The sequence below is a fragment of the Balaenoptera acutorostrata genome, chromosome 3 (assembly GCF_949987535.1).
Source record: "Balaenoptera acutorostrata chromosome 3, mBalAcu1.1, whole genome shotgun sequence".
Taxonomy (NCBI): Eukaryota; Metazoa; Chordata; class Mammalia; order Artiodactyla; family Balaenopteridae; genus Balaenoptera; species Balaenoptera acutorostrata.
Genome location: NC_080066.1, coordinates 106,931,499 through 106,948,917, shown reverse-complemented (window position 1 = coordinate 106,948,917; position 17,419 = coordinate 106,931,499). Strand labels below are relative to the sequence as shown.

At 56.1% G+C, this 17,419-nt stretch overlaps 1 protein-coding gene across 1 annotated transcript; it reads left to right on the top strand.

The window, feature by feature from the left end:
* Positions 1–1,046: 1,046 nt before the first annotated feature.
* TGM1 (transglutaminase 1) lies at positions 1,047–14,919 on the top strand. Its single transcript, XM_007180633.3, has 15 exons — positions 1,047–1,106; positions 1,777–2,082; positions 2,231–2,419; positions 3,419–3,667; positions 4,063–4,181; positions 4,289–4,396; positions 4,828–5,002; positions 5,394–5,532; positions 5,660–5,763; positions 8,182–8,270; positions 8,782–8,935; positions 9,043–9,324; positions 9,460–9,620; positions 9,954–10,090; positions 14,528–14,919. The coding sequence occupies exons 1-15, from the start codon at positions 1,088–1,090 to the stop codon at positions 14,739–14,741; spliced, it is 2,445 nt and encodes an 814-aa protein (XP_007180695.2). The 5' UTR covers positions 1,047–1,087; the 3' UTR covers positions 14,742–14,919.
* Positions 14,920–17,419: the final 2,500 nt, after the last annotated feature.

Sequence of the window (17,419 nt, the reverse complement as noted above, 5' to 3'; positions counted from 1 at the left end):
AGTTGGGGCAGGTGCCTGGAGCCGGTTGGTCAGGATTCCCAGGAAGAATTCCAGGTTGGAGAGCTCTGGCCTCCAGCTCACCAGACTTTCATCTCAGTGAGAGAAGGGGGTACTCTGCAGCCTGGGGAAGGGGGCCTTCATTCCCACCTGAGCCTCAGAGCAAAGACCTCAGCCTCCTCCAGACCCCTAGGTTTGGGGGGTGGGGGGTGGCGGTTAGAAAACAGAGATTGCTTCTACTCTGACCCCCCTAGTCCTCAACCTGGAGGGACACAGGAATCAGGGGGCAGCTCACTCATGCTGGGGGCTGTGGCCTAGCTAGAGGAAGAAGGAGGGACAGACAGATGGATGGTGGGGGCTGGCTGGTGGAGCCAGTCGGAGGGCCTGGCTGCTGATGTCACCAGTGTGTACCAGCTTGGGATGTTGGGACCTCCCTGGGCAGGACGAGTCCCAGAGCCAGGCCGGTGGGCAGTTTCACAGGGTCAGAGGCGGGCAGCCTGAGCTTGGGAAGAGCGAGTCTGCTGGATAGAGGTGTGGGTGGACCCTCCCTGCCCCCATCGCGCTAGAGAAACTTCCCACATTACAGGGACGATTCTTTCCCCCTCACCCACACATGGACATCCACCAAGCCAGGTTCCCCATCCAGAAAGCTGCTCGAGGACCCCTCCCAGGAAATGACACTTGTCGCAACCTCCTCCACCGAGGAGAAGGTGCTTCTGATGCACCCAGTCTGGCAGGAGTCAGCATCCCTCGGACGGGGTGATCTCATCAAAGCCTTCCAACTTCAGCCCTGACAGACCCCGCCCCCGCCCCCTCCCCAGCCCGGGCCCAACCCTGCCTCCAGTCGTTCCTGGTTCCTTGAAGGGGAAAGAGGGTGCGGCCTAGCCTCATTTCCCACCCCTACCTCGGAAACAGCCCCCAGAGGCTGGGCTTCCTCCCTCGAGGATGGAGCAACCTCCCTCCCCCTTCTTCCCCGAAGCCTGGCCCCACCCTCCCCCCTCATAAACCACTTACCCGCCCTCCCCAAGCTTTCCATTCGTGCGGCGGCTGTCAGTCCAGTCCCATCAGTCCCGACCTGTTCCACCCAGAGATGGCAGCACCTTCATCAGGTGAGGCCCCGGCCAGGTGGGGTGCGAGCCGGCCCGAGCCTGTCCCAGTGAGGCTGCTCCCCACACACCGAGACTCTGCACCTGGGAAGCCCGGCTCGGGGCACCTCTGCCCCCGCCCCGCCCCTCCGGGCAGCTCCGCGTGGGTGTTTGACCCGCGGTGGGGAATGTCAGGAGCCCAAGTCGTGAATGTCACTTGCCTGTGTAATGCAAGGAGGCTTGGGTGGGGGATTCCGCCTAAGAAATGGGTCCTTGAGGCAGGCAGCTCTGGACCTCCAGACTGAGGAGCTGGCAGGTGGAGGGAGCAGGCCCGGGATGGTCTGTGCTGCTGCACCTTGAGGGTGTGACAAGTGTCATTTCCTGGGAGGCGTCCGTGAGCTGCTTTCTGGATCGGGCACCTGGCTTGGTGGATGTCCGTGTGCGGGTGAGAGGGGAAAGACTCGTCTCTGTAATGTGGGAAGTTTCTCTAGATGAGTCTGAAAGGAGTCTTTGGGGAAGGTCTCTGGGTGGGTCTGAGGGAATCTCAGGGTCGAGATCAGATCACCTCAGTCATCTGGCTGGGACTGAATCAGCTCTCTGGATGGAGGGTTTCTGGGTGAGCTGACTGGGGCGTCCTGTAGGGGTAAAGGAGGTCTGTGTGAGTGATCAGAGCCTCCCTGCGTTGTCCACACAGGCATGACGACGGGCAATCCTCGTTCGGATGTGGGCCGCTGGGGCGCGAACACCTGGCAGCCCCCCGTGACACCTTCTCCAGAGACGGAGCCAGAGCCAGACAGACATGCTGGCCAAGGGGGCAGCTCCTTCTGGACTCACTTCTGTGGCTGTTGCTCGTGCCAGAATGCGATAGATGATGACCGGAGGCCTGAGTCCCGCAGAGACCTAGGGTCTAACTTCAGGGATCGAGGGCCCAGCTCCGGGGTTCGAAGACCCGACCCCCAGCCCAGCACTGCGACCGCAGCTAGAGACGGCACCATCCAAGGTGAGGCCCACCTGTCCTCGTTATCTGAGAGCCAAAATGCTTTAATGGGCCTGAGACTCATTCTGGCGTCTCTGGGGGCCTGGGAGGCTAATGATGCAGGGCCGGACTCCCCACGGGGCTTCACTGAACCTGAGCTCTGGCCTTGCAGAGGGAATGCTGGTGGTGACTGGTGTGGATCTGCTGAGTTCACCCTCGGACCGGAATCGCCAAGAGCACCACACGAACGAGTTCGAGTACAATGAGCTGATTATCCGCCGTGGGCAGCCTTTCGACATGGTCCTCTTCCTGTCTCGTCCCTATGAGTCGTCCGATCATGTCACCCTGGAGCTGTCCATCGGTCAGTGGAGCGCGCAGTGGGAGGGGTGAAGGTCCCGGGCAGGGTGGAGTGGGGGTAGGGGGCTGCCTAGCAGGGCTCCCCGCCCTCGTATTAGGGTCAAAGGGGCATCTTTAGGCTCCTCACTCACCCCACTCCTCGCCCCTGCCAGATAAGGCAGGTGCAAGCATGTAAGTATGTCCCCAGGGGTACCTCAGGGAGGGTCTTGGTGTCCCTGTTTTCCTAAGCTCACCCTCTTCAAGCCTCCAGGGGTATCTGTCTCAAAATTCTTTTTCTTCAGGTGCTTGGTACAGCATCCCCTTCAGTGTTGCTGCCTCTGTGTGTCTTTCTTTCTGGGTCTGCCCTCCTTCCTCAGGGTGTGGCTCTACGCTCTGTCCCACTGTGTCTCTCGGTCTCTCTGTCCCCATGGCCCAGGGCAGGTGCCTCCCGCATTGCATTGCTTGGTGGCTACTGACTGCCTAGGCTGGTGCTTATGCTGCCGCAGGGGGCCGGCGACCCCTTGTACCCTTTGATTAGGGCCTAGCCTTGCCCACCCCAGCCTGTAATTTCCCAGGTACCCCCACCACCTCCAGCAAGGATGCCCTGGGCTCTGGAAGCTGCAGCCCCAGGGAGCAGGCAGGGTTGACCTTCAGGATATGAACTGCCCTTTCACACGGGGCAGGGGCAACTGGACCCAGACAGGGTGGCTCTGCTCCTCCAGCCCAGGTGCTGGAACAGTCTGGCAGGGAGAGTGTGACAGTGACCTGGTCTCTTCTAGTCACCTCTGAGTTAAGTGTCGAGGGAACAGGTTTGGGATGTTGGACTGGATCTCTGCCCTGACATGTGGGCAAACCCTGGGTGGGGACAGAGCTGCTCTCAGATTGACCCAGGCGATGGTCCAACTCAGGGACACACTCACTGGCTCATACACTTTCTGGGTGGGGCTGGGAGAAGTCCAATGTACCATCCCCCCCCCCACTTCAGATAGGCTGAAGCAGCTAATCAATGCTTCCCCCACTCCAGGAAACAACCCTGAGGTGGGCAAGGGCACCCACGTGATCATCCCAGTGGGCCAGAGGGGCAGTGGAGGCTGGAACGCCCAGGTGACCAAGTCCAGCGGGAATAATCTGAACCTACGCGTCCACACCTGCCCCAATGCCATCATCGGCAAGTTTCAGTTCACGGTCCGCACACACTCAGGAGCTGGCGAGTTCCAGTTGCCCTTTGACCCCTGCAATGAGATCTACATCCTCTTCAATCCCTGGTGCCCAGGTGAGCCTGCTGGAGTCAGAAGCAAGGCATGGACTGGAGGGGAGGGCAGGTCAGGGCTTCCTTTCCTAGGATCTGGCTACGTGCCTGGGTACCTAGCCCTAGGAGAAGCCAGCCTCCCATTGTCCAGGTGAGGGGACCTAGATCCAGGACCTAGAGAGGTGACCAGCCCAAGGTCACACAGCGTCACCTCTCCTGGGGAAGGGCCCGGGTTACAGCCACCCACCTCTCATTATCTCTGTCATGCTCACTGCATCCGTCCTGGGAGCAGTGCTGTCAGGCTAGAGGCGTTCCTGCTCTTCCTCTGCAGTCATGAGTCCTGCAGAATCAGCCCAGGGGCAGGTGGGACCCAGGGAGAGGGCTGGAGGGGACCAGGCATATATGCTTTGGGAACACAGAGGACATCGTGTATGTGGACCGTGAGGACTGGCGGCAGGAGTACGTGCTTAACGAGTCTGGGAGAATTTACTATGGGACCGAAGCACAGGTTGGCGAGCGGACCTGGAACTACGGCCAGGTACGGCTGGCTGGGGCCTCGTGCACTCAGGGGCACTAGAGGCAGGTGGGGCGGGGTAGGGGAGCAGGTGCTGGCCTAGGGGTCACCTCTGCCCTTCCTCCCTCCAGTTTGACCACGGGGTGCTGGACGCCTGCCTGTACATCCTGGACCGGCGGGGCATGCCACATGGAGGCCGCAGGGACCCCATCAATGTCTGCCGGGTCGTCTCTGCCATGGTGAGCACACTCGCGTCTCTGAGCCCTACTGTGTGTCTGCCTGCTGCCTCCCCTGCTCCACCCCACACTCTTACCCTTCCTGATTCTGTCCCTGCTCTTGCAAAGGGTACTGTGGGAAGTGGTCTCACTCCTCTTCCCTCCCTCGCCTGCCCCCCAACCCTCCCCTTCCTGGCTCGCATTCCAGCTCTTGTGTAATGTAGGGCCAAACCCCAAACTTGGCACACCCAGCCTTCACATTCCTGTGTCAGACCAGGATGGGGGTGGAGTGGGCAGAGAGCTCTGGGAGTGCTGAGAGGGGCTCAGGCTGCTACTGGACCCTGAAGCCTTTAGGGGTGAGGGATGGTTGCAGGGTCAGAGGCTGGGCCGGGGGCCACACGGCAGGCCCTGAGCCTCTCCCCCAACTCTGCCTCATTCCATCCTGTCCTGGGCAGGTGAATTCCTTGGATGACAGTGGCATCCTGATTGGGAACTGGTCTGGAAATTATTCCTGCGGCACGAATCCATCAGCGTGGGTGGGCAGCGTGGAGATTCTACTCAGCTACCTACGCACTGGCCGCCCTGTCCCTTACGGCCAGTGCTGGGTTTTCGCCGGTGTGACCACTACAGGTAGTGGAGGGACGGGACAGGAGTGGCCTGGGCCCTACACGAAGGAGGGAGGGAAGCCAGGCTCCGCCTTCACGATCCCAGCCCAGCTGTGGCTGTGGTGTAGGAACAGGCGGGGTGGCTGGTAGGCTGGCCTTAATTATCATTAATTAGTGTTAACAACCGAGAGGGGCCTAGAGGAGAGGAGGGAGAAGGGACAGTTAGGGACAAGGCGAGGCCGGTGGCCTGGATTCCCCTAACCCCCAACACTCCCTGGCTCAGTGCCCTCCTGACCCTAGCAACCCCTGACCCAGTTGCCCTTGTCCCCTTGCTACTCCTGACCTCGTGCCTCACCTGCCCCCCCCACCCCTGCCCTGGCCGCGGGCCCTGAACCCCAACCCTGGTTTCCACACAGTGCTGCGCTGCCTGGGCCTGGCCACCCGTACCATCACCAACTTCAATTCCGCGCATGACACAGACACGTCCCTCACCATGGACATCTACTTTGACGAGAACATGAAGCCACTCGAGCACCTGAACCATGATTCCATCTGGTGAGGCTGGGGTTGGCCTGCCCTTCCCTGCTGAGGACTGGTGACCCGAGGCCTGGGTGCCGGGGTATGCTGGGGAGGCCCTGGGGGGGTGGGCAGCTCACGGAGCCCTCCGGCTGCGTCCATCCAGGAACTTCCACGTGTGGAACGACTGTTGGATGAAGAGGCCGGATCTGCCCTCAGGCTTCGATGGATGGCAGGTTGTGGACTCCACACCCCAGGAGACCAGCAGTGGTGAGGCAGGGCCCTGGCTAGCTCCTGAACCCCACTTGGGGCCCCTCCCTCTCTCCCCAGCCAGGGTACCAAACTACAGCGTCCCGGATGGGGCCTTCGAGCCGGGTTCTGTAACCCCGCAGTTCTTCAGACTCATCAGGGCAAATCACCATGTGGCCCTTCATTTGTTTTTACCTTTCTGCGTAACTATTTGCCTAAATTTTATTTATTTGTAATGATTATTACACTCAGGTGGCTCAAAAGTCCAAGGATTCAAGAGAATTCCGTGAGAGGTTTCCCTCCCCTGACAAATCCACTATTCCCACTTGCTTTTTTATTTACATATTCTGGAGGTAATTAATTGAAGGACCCTTTTATTTATATATATTCTTTTAAAGTTTAAAAAGTCATTATTTTAAGTAAAACATACTTGGAAGGAAAAAAAAAAGGATAGAATTGTATAGCATAAAGTATACAATTCCCTATCCTCTCTCAGGTGGTTTGTTTCGTTTTGTTTCAAGGAAATTTCTGTATCCTACTCCAGACCTGATACGTTGGACCTTCAGGGAATAGACTCTAGGAATCTGTATTTTTATTTATTTATTTATTTACTTATTTACTTATGGCTGTGTTGGGTCTTCGTTTCTGTGTGAGGGCTTTCTCTAGTTGCGGCAAGTGGGGGCCACTCTTCATCGCTGTGCACGGGCCTCTCTTGTTGGGAGCACAGGCTCCAGACGCGCAGGCTCAGTAGTTGTGGCTCACGGGCCTAGTTGCTCCGCGGCATGTGGGATCTTCCCAGACCAGGGCTCGAACCCGTGTCCCCTGCATTGGCAGGCAGACTCTCAACCACTGCGCTGCCAGGGAAGCCTGGAATCTGTGTTTTTGAAAGTTCTCCTGGTGATGTTGCAGATCAGATGGGTTTGGGAGTTCCTCTAGGGCACAGAGCGTTAGGTCAGCAGCAGAGCAGACCCAGCCCCCGACTTCCTCTCTTTCGACACATATTCTCGCTTTTACCAAGTTCCTCTCGTATCTGTTCCACTGCTCCACTGAGTTATACGTACAGTATGAAAAAATCAGGGTTCAGATAGGTTCAAAGGAGAAAACAGCTTCTGTAACCCAGTCCAGCCTAAGAAGTAATCACTGACGACATAACCTACTAGTCTCTTTTCCACAACGCACGTTTCTGCAAAAATTAGACCTCCCGTGCTGTTCTCAGACAGGGCCCGCACACCCTTCCCACCTTAATACTCTGGCCCCAGGCAGCCCCACCTGCCCCTCCGGTTGCCTCTCCCCCCAACCCCTGCCACCTCTCCCTTCCTCACCCTGGGTCAGATAGCCTTCCCCTAGCCTACATTCCTCCTCTGGTCTCTGGCCAGACCCCTCCCCGTCAGTCATCTCTGTGAACGGTGCCCCCTGAGTTGTGCAACCCCAGTGATGCCTGCGACGCTGGAACAGCCTGCAGGACACCGGGAGATCTGAGTTCTGGTCCCCACTCTGGGAAATGGTGGGCTGGGCGGCAGCCAGGGGCTCTGAGGCCAGCCAGACCTGGGCTTGATTCTAGCTTGATCACTTCTTAGATACGTCATCTTGGGCAAGTTCCTTTCACCTTCGGGCTTTGGTGTTCTTGTTTGTAATGTGTGGATGATATATGCCATACAGGGTGGTTGGGAGGATCTAATGAGAAGTCATAGTAGACTAGCAGCATGGCTGGAGCTTAGTAGCTACTCAGTTAAGTATTAACTCCTTCCTTCTCTCTGTATCCAACTGTCTTGGGAGATCCTGGCATCTACTTTGCCTCACTGAGCCTGTCTCCCCATGTGTAAAAGGAGGCCATCATGTGAGATGTTTTCTAAGATTCTCTCCTGTTGGATGGCCCTCACTTCCTGTTCTGTGTCCTCTCCTGCCAAGCCTCCTCCCTATCAACCCATCTCTTCCAGAAAACCCTCCTGAGCACACTGAGGACAGACTCTGTTTCCCACCAGCTCCCCTCTCACCTCCCCACAGAGAGGACACAGTAGGCTGCAGAGCTGAAGAGTTGTTCTGGATCTTTCTGGAATGGTGACTGTGATGTCATTGCTCTCCCAGCCGGCAAGCAGAGCCACGGTGGGCTCTGGGTTTGTCCTGATGTAGGATGGCTCTTGACCTCAGGGGGTTACAGACAGCTGACATGAAGCTTCAGCCGGTAGAGGAAGTATGCCAGCAATTTGGTTAGCAAGGCAGGCCTGTCTCCACGGCTGTCCGTGTCCCCCTATGCCCCACCAATTACTGAGGCCAAATAGAACATGTGTGCTCTTTTGTTTAACCTCCCTGAGTTGGACCGGTGGGAGCTGACCCAAGGCAGTGGGCGCTGGGCCTGGATGGGTGGGCCCAGGGTCTGGGGGGGGGTTCCCCCTCGGCCTCCTTGGATCTCTCACCCCCATGCTACCCTCACTCCCCTAGGCATCTTCTGCTGTGGCCCGTGCTCTGTGCAGTCCATCAAGAACGGCCTGGTCTACATGAAGTATGACACGCCCTTCATTTTTGCTGAGGTGAGACCTGTGTGCCCGGTGCCTTTGTGGGCAGCCTGGGGAGACCAGGGCACTGGCGTTGGCCCTGGGTTCTCTGGTCCTGACCTCATCACCGACCGACTAGCTGTGTGACCTTGAGCAAGTTACTCATTCTATGAGTCTTAGTTTCCCCAACTGTTAAAAGGGGGATAATAATGGCTGCCATGCTTCCTGTGCTCAGGATCAAAAGAAATAATGGGTATGAAGCTGCTCTGTAAGTCACAGAGTCAGCGAACGAGCGTAAGGAATTACTGTTATTAATGTTGAATACACTGTAAGGAGCCTCCCAGACCAGTTTCTTCCCCCATCTCTGGCCTTGTCTGGCTCAGCTTGGAAAGTCTCCCGGTTTGGCTCTTCCAGGAAGCTCCCAACCTTTGGATCTAGCCCTCCATGCAGCTCCTAGGATCCAGGGAAGGCAGCTGGGGGTCAGGCCCACCCTCAGACCTTCTGGCTCACTCACTCCCGGCTCACACCCCACACACGCCCCATACAGGTGAACAGTGACAAGATCTACTGGCAGCGGCAAGGTGACGGCAGCTTCAAGGTCGTGTACGTGGAGGAGAAAGCCATCGGCTCGCTCGTCGTCACGAAGGCCGTTGGCTCCAACATGCGGGAAGAGGTCTCCCACATCTATAAGCACCCGGAAGGTACCAGCCCCCCAACCTGGCCAGCTCCGTCCACGCCAAGGGTTCCCACCAAGCACTCGCCAACGCCAGCGGCAGTGGTAAGCTCACCGTTGACCCTCAACCCCCAGGCTCAGAAGAAGAGCGGAAGGCAGTGGAGACCGCAGCCGCCCACGGCAGCAAACCCAACGTGTACGCCACCCGGGACTCGGCTGAGGATGTGGCCCTGCAGGTGGAGGCGCAGGACGCAGTGATGGGGCAGGACCTGACCGTCTGTGTGGTGCTGACCAACTGCAGCAGCAGCCCCCGGACTGTGAAGCTGCACCTCTACCTCTCTGTTACCTTCTATACCGGCGTCTCTGGGTCTGTCTTCAAGGAGTGCAAGAAGGAAGTGGTGCTGGCGCCAGGGGCCTGTAAGTGCTCCTTCCCCAGCCCTCCCCCCTCCCCCCCGCCCCACGGCTGGGCACCCCGGGGCTGGGGACATGGAGACCCCAGGATGCCGAGTCTGGGGAAGCTGGCCTCAGTGACACCATGCCTCCTCCCCACAGCGGAGCGCACGGCCATGCCCGTGGCCTACAAGGAGTACCGGGTCCACCTTGTGGACCAGGGGACCATGCTGCTCAACGTCTCGGGCCACGTCAAGGAGAACACGCAGGTGCTGGCCAAGCAGCACACCTTCCGTCTGCGCACCCCGGACCTCTCCCTCACGGTAGAGCAGCTGGCTGGGGCAGGGGGAAATCGGAGGGCGAGGGGAGGGGGCACTGGGCCAGGAGCTGTGGCAGGAGGAGGTCAGGGACCAGCTCTGGGCTCTTGGGCTTCGGTTTCCTCCTCTGGAAAATCAGATCTCATTTCCCTGATTCTGTGGTGGCTGCAGCTGGAGAGTGGGTTGGAGTTTCCTGTCTGGCTTTGGGAGAGCCCTCTCTTGGGGGCAGAAACGTGGGTTGAGGGAGGTCTTGATTCTAAGGAGCTCTCCCTCTCTGGGGGAGCGTCTGGTCCCGTGAGTTTGGCCAGGGGCTCTGACGGGGGCCTCTTTTTCTCTCAGTTACTGCGAGCAGCCGTGGTTGGCCAGGAGTGCGAGGTCCAGATTGTCTTCCAGAACCCCCTGCCTGTCACCCTCACCAACGTTGTCTTCCGGCTCGAGGGTTCCGGGCTGCAGAGACCCAAGGCCCTCAATGCTGGGTGAGTCCGGCCCCTCCTCCTTCCCCTGCCGCTGCCCTTGCCTGCCTCCTGGCGGCGTGGGTCCCAGCTTTGCTTCCTCTCTCGGTCAGGACGGTAAGGTCTGCCGCTTGGGGCCAGCCAGCAGCACCTCCTGACTCAGTTCAGCCCACCCAGCACTTAAAAGGCCTGCTGTGGGCAGTGCTCCGTGGTGTCCCCACCCTGCCTCACCGGCTCTTTAGGGAGCTGAAAACTCACATAGGAATCACTAGCAACTCGTCACTACTGTCGCCCAGCACTCAGGAGTTGAGCAGGCACTTTCAGGAATATAAGTTCATCTGGAGACCACAAAAACCCCTTAAAGTACATTAGAGATCATCACCTGGGCCGTGTGCCCCAGGGCAAGTGACTGATCTCCTCTGCGCCTCAGTTTTCTCACCTGTAAAGTAGGGATAACGATCAGCCTGGCTCTGAGGATCAGAGGCGACGCTGCCCGTAAAGCACTCAGCATGGTGCTCGGCACGACATTAGTGTTCTGTTGGTAGCTGTCCCCGCTTTACAGATGGGGCAGCTAGTGGCCGCATCTCACAGGGTCTCACAGCTCCTAAGGGGCAGGCTCGGCCCCTCCCGCTTTGGTGAGAGCACAGGCTCTCAAGCTTGTTGCTGGCGTGGTGGCATGAGGGCCGAGCAGCAGTTCCGAAGGCGAGAGCCCTGTGCCTCGGGGCCCTCACCCAGCCTGCCGGGGCCTGATTCCGAGCCACATGAGGCTCTGGGCCAGGCCGGTGCCCACAGTCGTGTTCCTGGGCCTGTGCTGCCATCTCTGACGCAGACCCATGCACGCAGGAACAGCAGAGAAGGCCAGAGGCTGACCTTTAAGCTCAGCCTTCTGGGGACAGGGGCAGGAATTTTCCTCATTCGACAGAGAGCGCCCAAGGGAAAGGGACAGCATGCGCTCGGGGGTGCTGGGTGAGGAAGCAGAGGGTCCCTGCCCGCCCTGCCCGTCCCTCTCCCCACACACAGCAGGCTCTGCCCGGTGGTGGCTGCCACTTTCGCCAACAGGCCAAAGCTGAAATGGTTGCTGTTCTGATCTCTGCCCCAGCCCGGCCCCCTGGGTGATGGGACACATCACAAACGAGTGCTCTCCTTCTGTCGCCCTAAAAGGGTCTCTGGCAGCTTAGAGAGTGGAGCTTGGAACTCCCAGACAGCTCACCTGCTGGTGTCTCTCACCTGCAGCTGACAGAGGGAGGTTCGCCTGTTCTGAGGGATCCCCCAGAGCGGGGCTTCCCTCAGCAGCCCCACCAGATCTTTGATTCTTGCCCCTGCCTGGGAATAAGGGAAGGACCGCTGCACTGAGTGATGGAGACCCAGGTCCTCTCTTCAGCTGTGGGGCTTGTGTGAGTCTCCCCCCCACTTAAAGGTCCCAGTCTTCCCACCAGTACGTGAGAGGGTTAGATGGTAGTTTCTCAAGGCAGGTCCTCCTTGGACATCCCTTGGCTCCTCAGCTGCTGTGAGCCCAGGCCAGGGCCACCAGGACAGCTGAGAGCCCTGAGCTCCTGGCTCGGATATATTGGATTCCAAAACGGGCATCACTTCACTCTCATCTGCGCATCCAAGGCTGTGGTGTGGAGCCCCATTATGGCATAAGTTGTGCCACCCGGCCTGCTGAGCGGCCCCTTAATAAACATTCCAGAACTTACTCCTTCAGATGGCTATTGTCACCACCAAAGCAGTCACCAGGGGAAGCTGGAAGTCTGCTCCAAATCCTTCTCAGGAATTTCCCCCAGAGCCTGAATCATATTCTCTAGAATGTCCTTAGGGTGGTCTTCTAAGGGAGTGGATTTGACTTTGGGGAAACAGCCTCAAGTCATTTAGAATTAAGACTAATTAATAAGGTAAGTGAACAAGGTGGGTCATAACGCCCTTTTCAATCAGAACTGAAGCTTGGCTGTAAAGGAGGGGCAGTGACTTGTCTGGGTGTGCGTGCGTGCGTGCCCAAGTGGGTGTGTGTGATGTGTGTGTGGTTTTAAATGGCTGTGAAGGAAAATCTGAGAGGAGTTTTTTCAAATGTTCAACAGGGTTGAACCAGTACATAATTGAAGGGCAATGCTAATTTGGATGTCTAAGTTCTGATGTCCTGCCAGGGAGTTGGTTTTATTACCTGCACTCATTTATGGGCACATTCCAACTTTAGCAGCTGACGTGCTCAGCTTAAACTCGCAAACTGGGGTGCAGCCAAGGTCTCGCCTGACTCTTAAGACCAGGGTAGGAAGAGATCTTGACATCCCTAGCTGGAATCTGGAGAGCAATTTCTCTTGGAAATAATGTTACAATTAAAGGCTAGGCTCTGAAATAGTACAGTTCAATTATAATATGGGTTAAATAGACTTTTAAAGGCTGATCTGAACCTAAACAACCTTTAACCTGCATCGATGGAAAAGTGAGCACAAATTAAAAGCGCAGATTCATAACCAGGCAGAGTATAGCCTACCTGCTAAGTTATAGACTTAATTTCTTTCTTTCTTTTTCTTTTTAATAAATTTGTTTATTTATATATTTATCTTTGGCTGCGTTGGGTCTTCGTTGCTGCATGCGGGCTTTCTCTAGTTGCGGCAAGCGGGGGCCACTCTTCGTTGCGGTGCGTGGGCTTCTCATTGCGGTGGCTTCTCTTGTTGCAGAGCACAGGCTCTAGGCTCACGGGCCTCAGTAGTTGTGGCACACAGACTCAGTAGTTGTGGTTCGCAGGCTCTAGAGTGCAGGCTCAGTAGTTGTGGTGCACGGGCTTAGTTGCTCGGCGGCCTGTGGGATCTTTCCAGACCAGGGCTCGAACCCATGTCCCCTGCATTGGCAGGCGGATTCTTAACCACTGCGCCACCAGGGAAGTCTCTAGACTTATTTTCAAGTTGTATATTATGATAGGAAGTCTAGAAATTAAGTCTATAACCTAACAGGTAGGCTATAGATATCTATCTCCCTGTCTCCCCTGCTTCCCACCTTCATAGAGCTTGGAGGCACCTTCAAGACGATCTGATCCCACCCCCTCATTTTACATTCGCTTCCATTTTACACCAGAAAGTGAGGATGACTGGTACCTTGTTCTAAACCACACAGTTAACAATGGTAGAAGAAGGAGTACAGAGTGGTCCAGGAACGCCCCTTGGAAGCAGGCTCCAAGCTGTTTTGCCCCAAGGAGAGCTCATCCTCAATGTTGGGGTGTTGGCTCATTCCCTTGGAGGACTGTGGTGTTTGCACAGAGTCTGGCTCCAGAGACGGTCCTCAAGGCAGGCTCAGGTTGAGCAGGGGCCAGAGGTAAAGGTTTAAGGCAGAGGCAGGAAAGGACAGATGCTAACAGGCGTGAGAAGGTGCGATATAAATGCAGTCACAGTCAGTGCGTAAGCACACGTGCAGATTGCTGGGGGAGCTCAGAGAAGGGTGAGATTCATTTTCCTGAGGGCAGGAGGTGCTCCAGGGAGCCCTCACTGAGGAGGAGGTGTGAGCTGGGTCTGGAGGCAGCCTGGGGGCAAAGCATGAGACAGAGGTGAGTTCAGGGAAGGGGAGGAGCTCAGTGGGGCTGGTGGGCAGGAGGAATGGGGGGATGATGAGGTGGCACAGGCAGGCAGGGTGACTCAGAGTGAGCCTGTGTGTCAGGTTAGGGAGCTACAGTTTCATCTATCTCATAAGTACCGAGGAAGCCAAGCCGGTGAAGGGCTCAGTTCACCTCTGAGTGCTTGGAGAATAGAATGGAAAATGAGATGGGAGGCAAGAAGGCCAGTTAGAAGGCTGGTGAAATTGTGATTCCCAGAGGGGTGGTCTGGGACCAGAGGTCCATGGGAAGGAAGAAAATAAAGACACTGCAGTGTGTGTGTGCACACCAGCATGTGTGTTTCTCTCTCTCACTCACACACACGAATGTGTGTCAATTTAATTTAAAGATGCCAATTGTCTGTTCTTTTTTTTTTTTTTAATAACATCCTGAAATATGATCGTAGCAGAGGATGATTAATTTTCTTCCACCTTCTTCCTTGGCAAACCTGAAAGTATTTGGCAATACTGTGTTGAGCCCCAAAGTCTCCCTTTGAAGTTTCCTTGTTCTTGGAAACCCTGCGGGGATTGGGGCTGACCTGGTTGGGGCAGGAGCATTGGCCATGGAGAGGAGGGGAGGCAGTGCCTCGGTCTTTGTCCAGATGTTTGTGAGAGCAGGGAGGGAGGAGTCGTGGATGCTGAGGAGATTTCCAGCTCCAGCAGCTGGGTGGGCGGCCACTGATCTAGCCTTGCAGAGGTGGCCTTGGGGTTCAGGCTTTGTTCCAGTCAGTAGGTTAGGTCTTGGGTGTGGAGATTCCAGCTGAGCCCAGAAATGCCTGAAGGGCTCCACCTGCTGCTCTTCCTTCCTGCCTGCCCCATCAGCCCTTCCTCCCCACTCCACCCTCGGTCACCCCAGGCCTATGATCCTGTCTCTTCCCACAGGGACATTGGGGGCGACAAGAGAGTGACACTGCGCCAGACGTTCGTGCCTGTGAGATCAGGATCCCGCCAGCTCATCGCCAGCTTGGACAGCCCACAGCTCTCCCAGGTGCATGGGGTCATCCAGGTGGATGTGGCCCCGGCCGCTGGTGGCAGGGACTCCTCAGATACTAGAGGCAACGGTTGCTCAGGGGAGACCATCCCCATGGCATCTTGAGGTGGGGCTTAGCCCTGGGCCAGGAGCAGTGGGAGTGGAGTCAGATGAGCAAGGGCACTGCCTCAAGATAGAGGCCCGCTGCAGAGCAGTTCCCCAGGGCCTCAGGTGGGGAGACCGGGGCATCTGGGGAAGAACCGATCTCATTTGCACAGATGCTAATAAACTGTTTTTTAATGAAGCTGCCGTTCTGTCCATCTGTCAGTCTATGCCGAGCCAAGGAGCCCCATGGCCTATCCTGGGGATGCCCTTGGCTTTTCTGACGCCCCTAGGTCTGAGAAGCATGGCTGGCAGGTCAGCAGTGGTACCACTCAGCAGCTCTTGAGATGGGGCCGCTTGGCGTCAGGACAGCCTCCAGCGCTTACCTGCCCAGTCTTCACCCGCTGACCAAAGCCCTCGGAAGCTCCCTGGGCTCAGTGGCACTGCCCCTTCCACAGCACCCCCTGTGGGAAAGAAGAACCTAAAGTCCCTTCTGTAGGCACATGTTTGAGGTAGAAATAGGCTGGAGTTCTCTCTGAGCAGCAGAAGCCACTTTCCAATATTGATCTTCAAATATCCTTGTCTAAGAATTTTTACAAAAGTAATATGTGTTCAGGGTTGAGCATTAAGAAGATACAGAAAATTATAAAGCAGAAAATAACAATAATCCTCAAGCCCCGCCATGTACAGAAAGTAACTGTTAACATTGTGTTTCATATGCTGCTTCCCCGCCCCGGCCAAATGACCTGTGGTGAGCATTTTCCTACAGCATTAAATAGTCTTTGAAAGCATCGTGTTTAGAGACTGGATGGTAGGCTAGGCTTCCAGGCCGCCCTCCTGGTCCTCCTGGATCTCTGGCTGTCCTCAGTTTCCTCAGCTGGTGCCTACGCCTCGGCTCAGACTCCAGTGTGGGGGTGACTCAGGCCTCCGCCCCAGGCTCTCTCTCATCCAGCTCCACTCTGTCAAGGTGAGCTCTGCCAGACTCGAGGTTTTAAGGACCGCTGGCTCCCAAAATTGTGTATTTTCCTTGAACCCCAAATATGTATATTTACTGCCTTCTCAATATCTCTACAATGTGGATGTCCAATGTGGATGTCTCAAAGACACTCCAAGTGTAACACATCCAAGGTCAAACTCCTGACCTCCCTCCAGCATATATCCTCCTACACCTTCCCCTACATCAGTAAGTGGCACCTCCATCTTTCCAGTTTCTTGGGCCCAAACTCTTGGAGTCACCCTTGACTCCTTTCTTTCTCTCACATCCCACATTCAATCTGTCAGCAAATCTTGCTGGTTCTACCTCCCATTCATAGGTGTCTAGAATCTGACCACTCCTTATCTCCTCTACAACTACCATCCTGCCCGAGCTGCCTTCATCTCTCAGCCGGACTGTTGCACCCCCTTCCTAATCATTTCCCCATTTCCACTCTTGCCCTTTGGTACCCTGTTCTTCACACAGCAGCCGGAACGAGCAGGTGAACAAGATCGTGTCAACCCTCTGCTCAAAACCTTCCACTGGCTTCCCCCAAAGTCAAAGTCCTTGCAGTGCTCTGTGACTCCGCCCTCCCTCCCCTTCCCCTCCCCCGGCTCAGTCCATCCAGCTCGCCGGCCCCTTCCTACCTGGACAGCGCCAGGCACACTCCCGCTCCAGGGGCTCTGCAGGGCTGCGCTCTGCCTGAGGGCTTCTTCCCCACATGGCCCCATGGCTCACTCCCTCTTCTCCTCCAAGACTTGCTAAAGTGCCACCATCTTAAGGTCTTCTCTTCCATCCCATTTTAAAATTGCAGCACCTTCCATGTTTCCTATCTCCCCTTGTTCTTTCTTTTTCTCCATAGTACATGTTACCATGTGGTGTTCTATACATTAAATTTTTTGTATCATTTATTATCTAATTCTCTCTCCCAGTACTGCTCCATCCTAGTCCAAGCCACCATCCTCCCTCACTTGGATTGAAGCCCCAGTCCTCTCACTAGCCTTTGCCCTGCCCTGTCTATTCTCAACTTGGCAGCCAGAGGGATGCTTTTATTTATTTATTTATTTTTTATTTAAAAAAATTTTTTTTAATAGATTTTATTTATTTATTTATTTATTTATTTATTTTTTGGCCGTGTTGGGTCTTCGTTGCTGCGCGCGGGCTTTCTCTAGTTGCGGTGAGCGGGGGCTACTCTTCGTTGCGGTGCGCGGGCTTTTCATTGCGGTGGCTTCTCTTGTTGCGGAGCACGGGCTCTAGGCGCATGGGCTCCAGTAGTTGTGGCTCGGAGGCTCAGTAGTCGTGGCTCGCAGGCTCTACAGCACAGGCTCAGTAGTTGTGGCGCACGGGCTTAGTTGCTCTGCGGCATGTGGGATCTTCCCGGACCAGGGCTCGAACCCCTGTCCCCTGCACTGGCAGGTGGATTCTTAACCACTGCACCACCAGGGAAGCCCCAGAGGGATGCTTTTAAATGTCAGTCAGATCATGTTACCAATCTGCTCACACTCCCCAGTGGCTCCTCACTTCTCGCAGAATAACAGCCATGGCTGCTTCACTTTCTTGGTGTTTCTCAAAGCCTTGACCTCCTGGCCTTTGGACTAACAGTTTCCCCTGCCTGGCACACTCTTCTTCTGATATCCATGTGGCAGGCACTCTCCCCTCCTTTGAAGTCTATCCTCGAATATCACTGTCTTAATGCGGCCTTTTCTGGCCACCCTATTTTAAATTGCAA

Excerpts from the sequence above, each read along its gene's own strand:
- TGM1 (XM_007180633.3), top strand. Across the intron at positions 5,764-8,181 it reads ACCCCAGGAGACCAGCAGTG|GCATCTTCTGCTGTGGCCCG; the intron begins GTGAGGCAGGGC and ends TCACTCCCCTAG. Across the intron at positions 8,271-8,781 it reads CGCCCTTCATTTTTGCTGAG|GTGAACAGTGACAAGATCTA; the intron begins GTGAGACCTGTG and ends CGCCCCATACAG.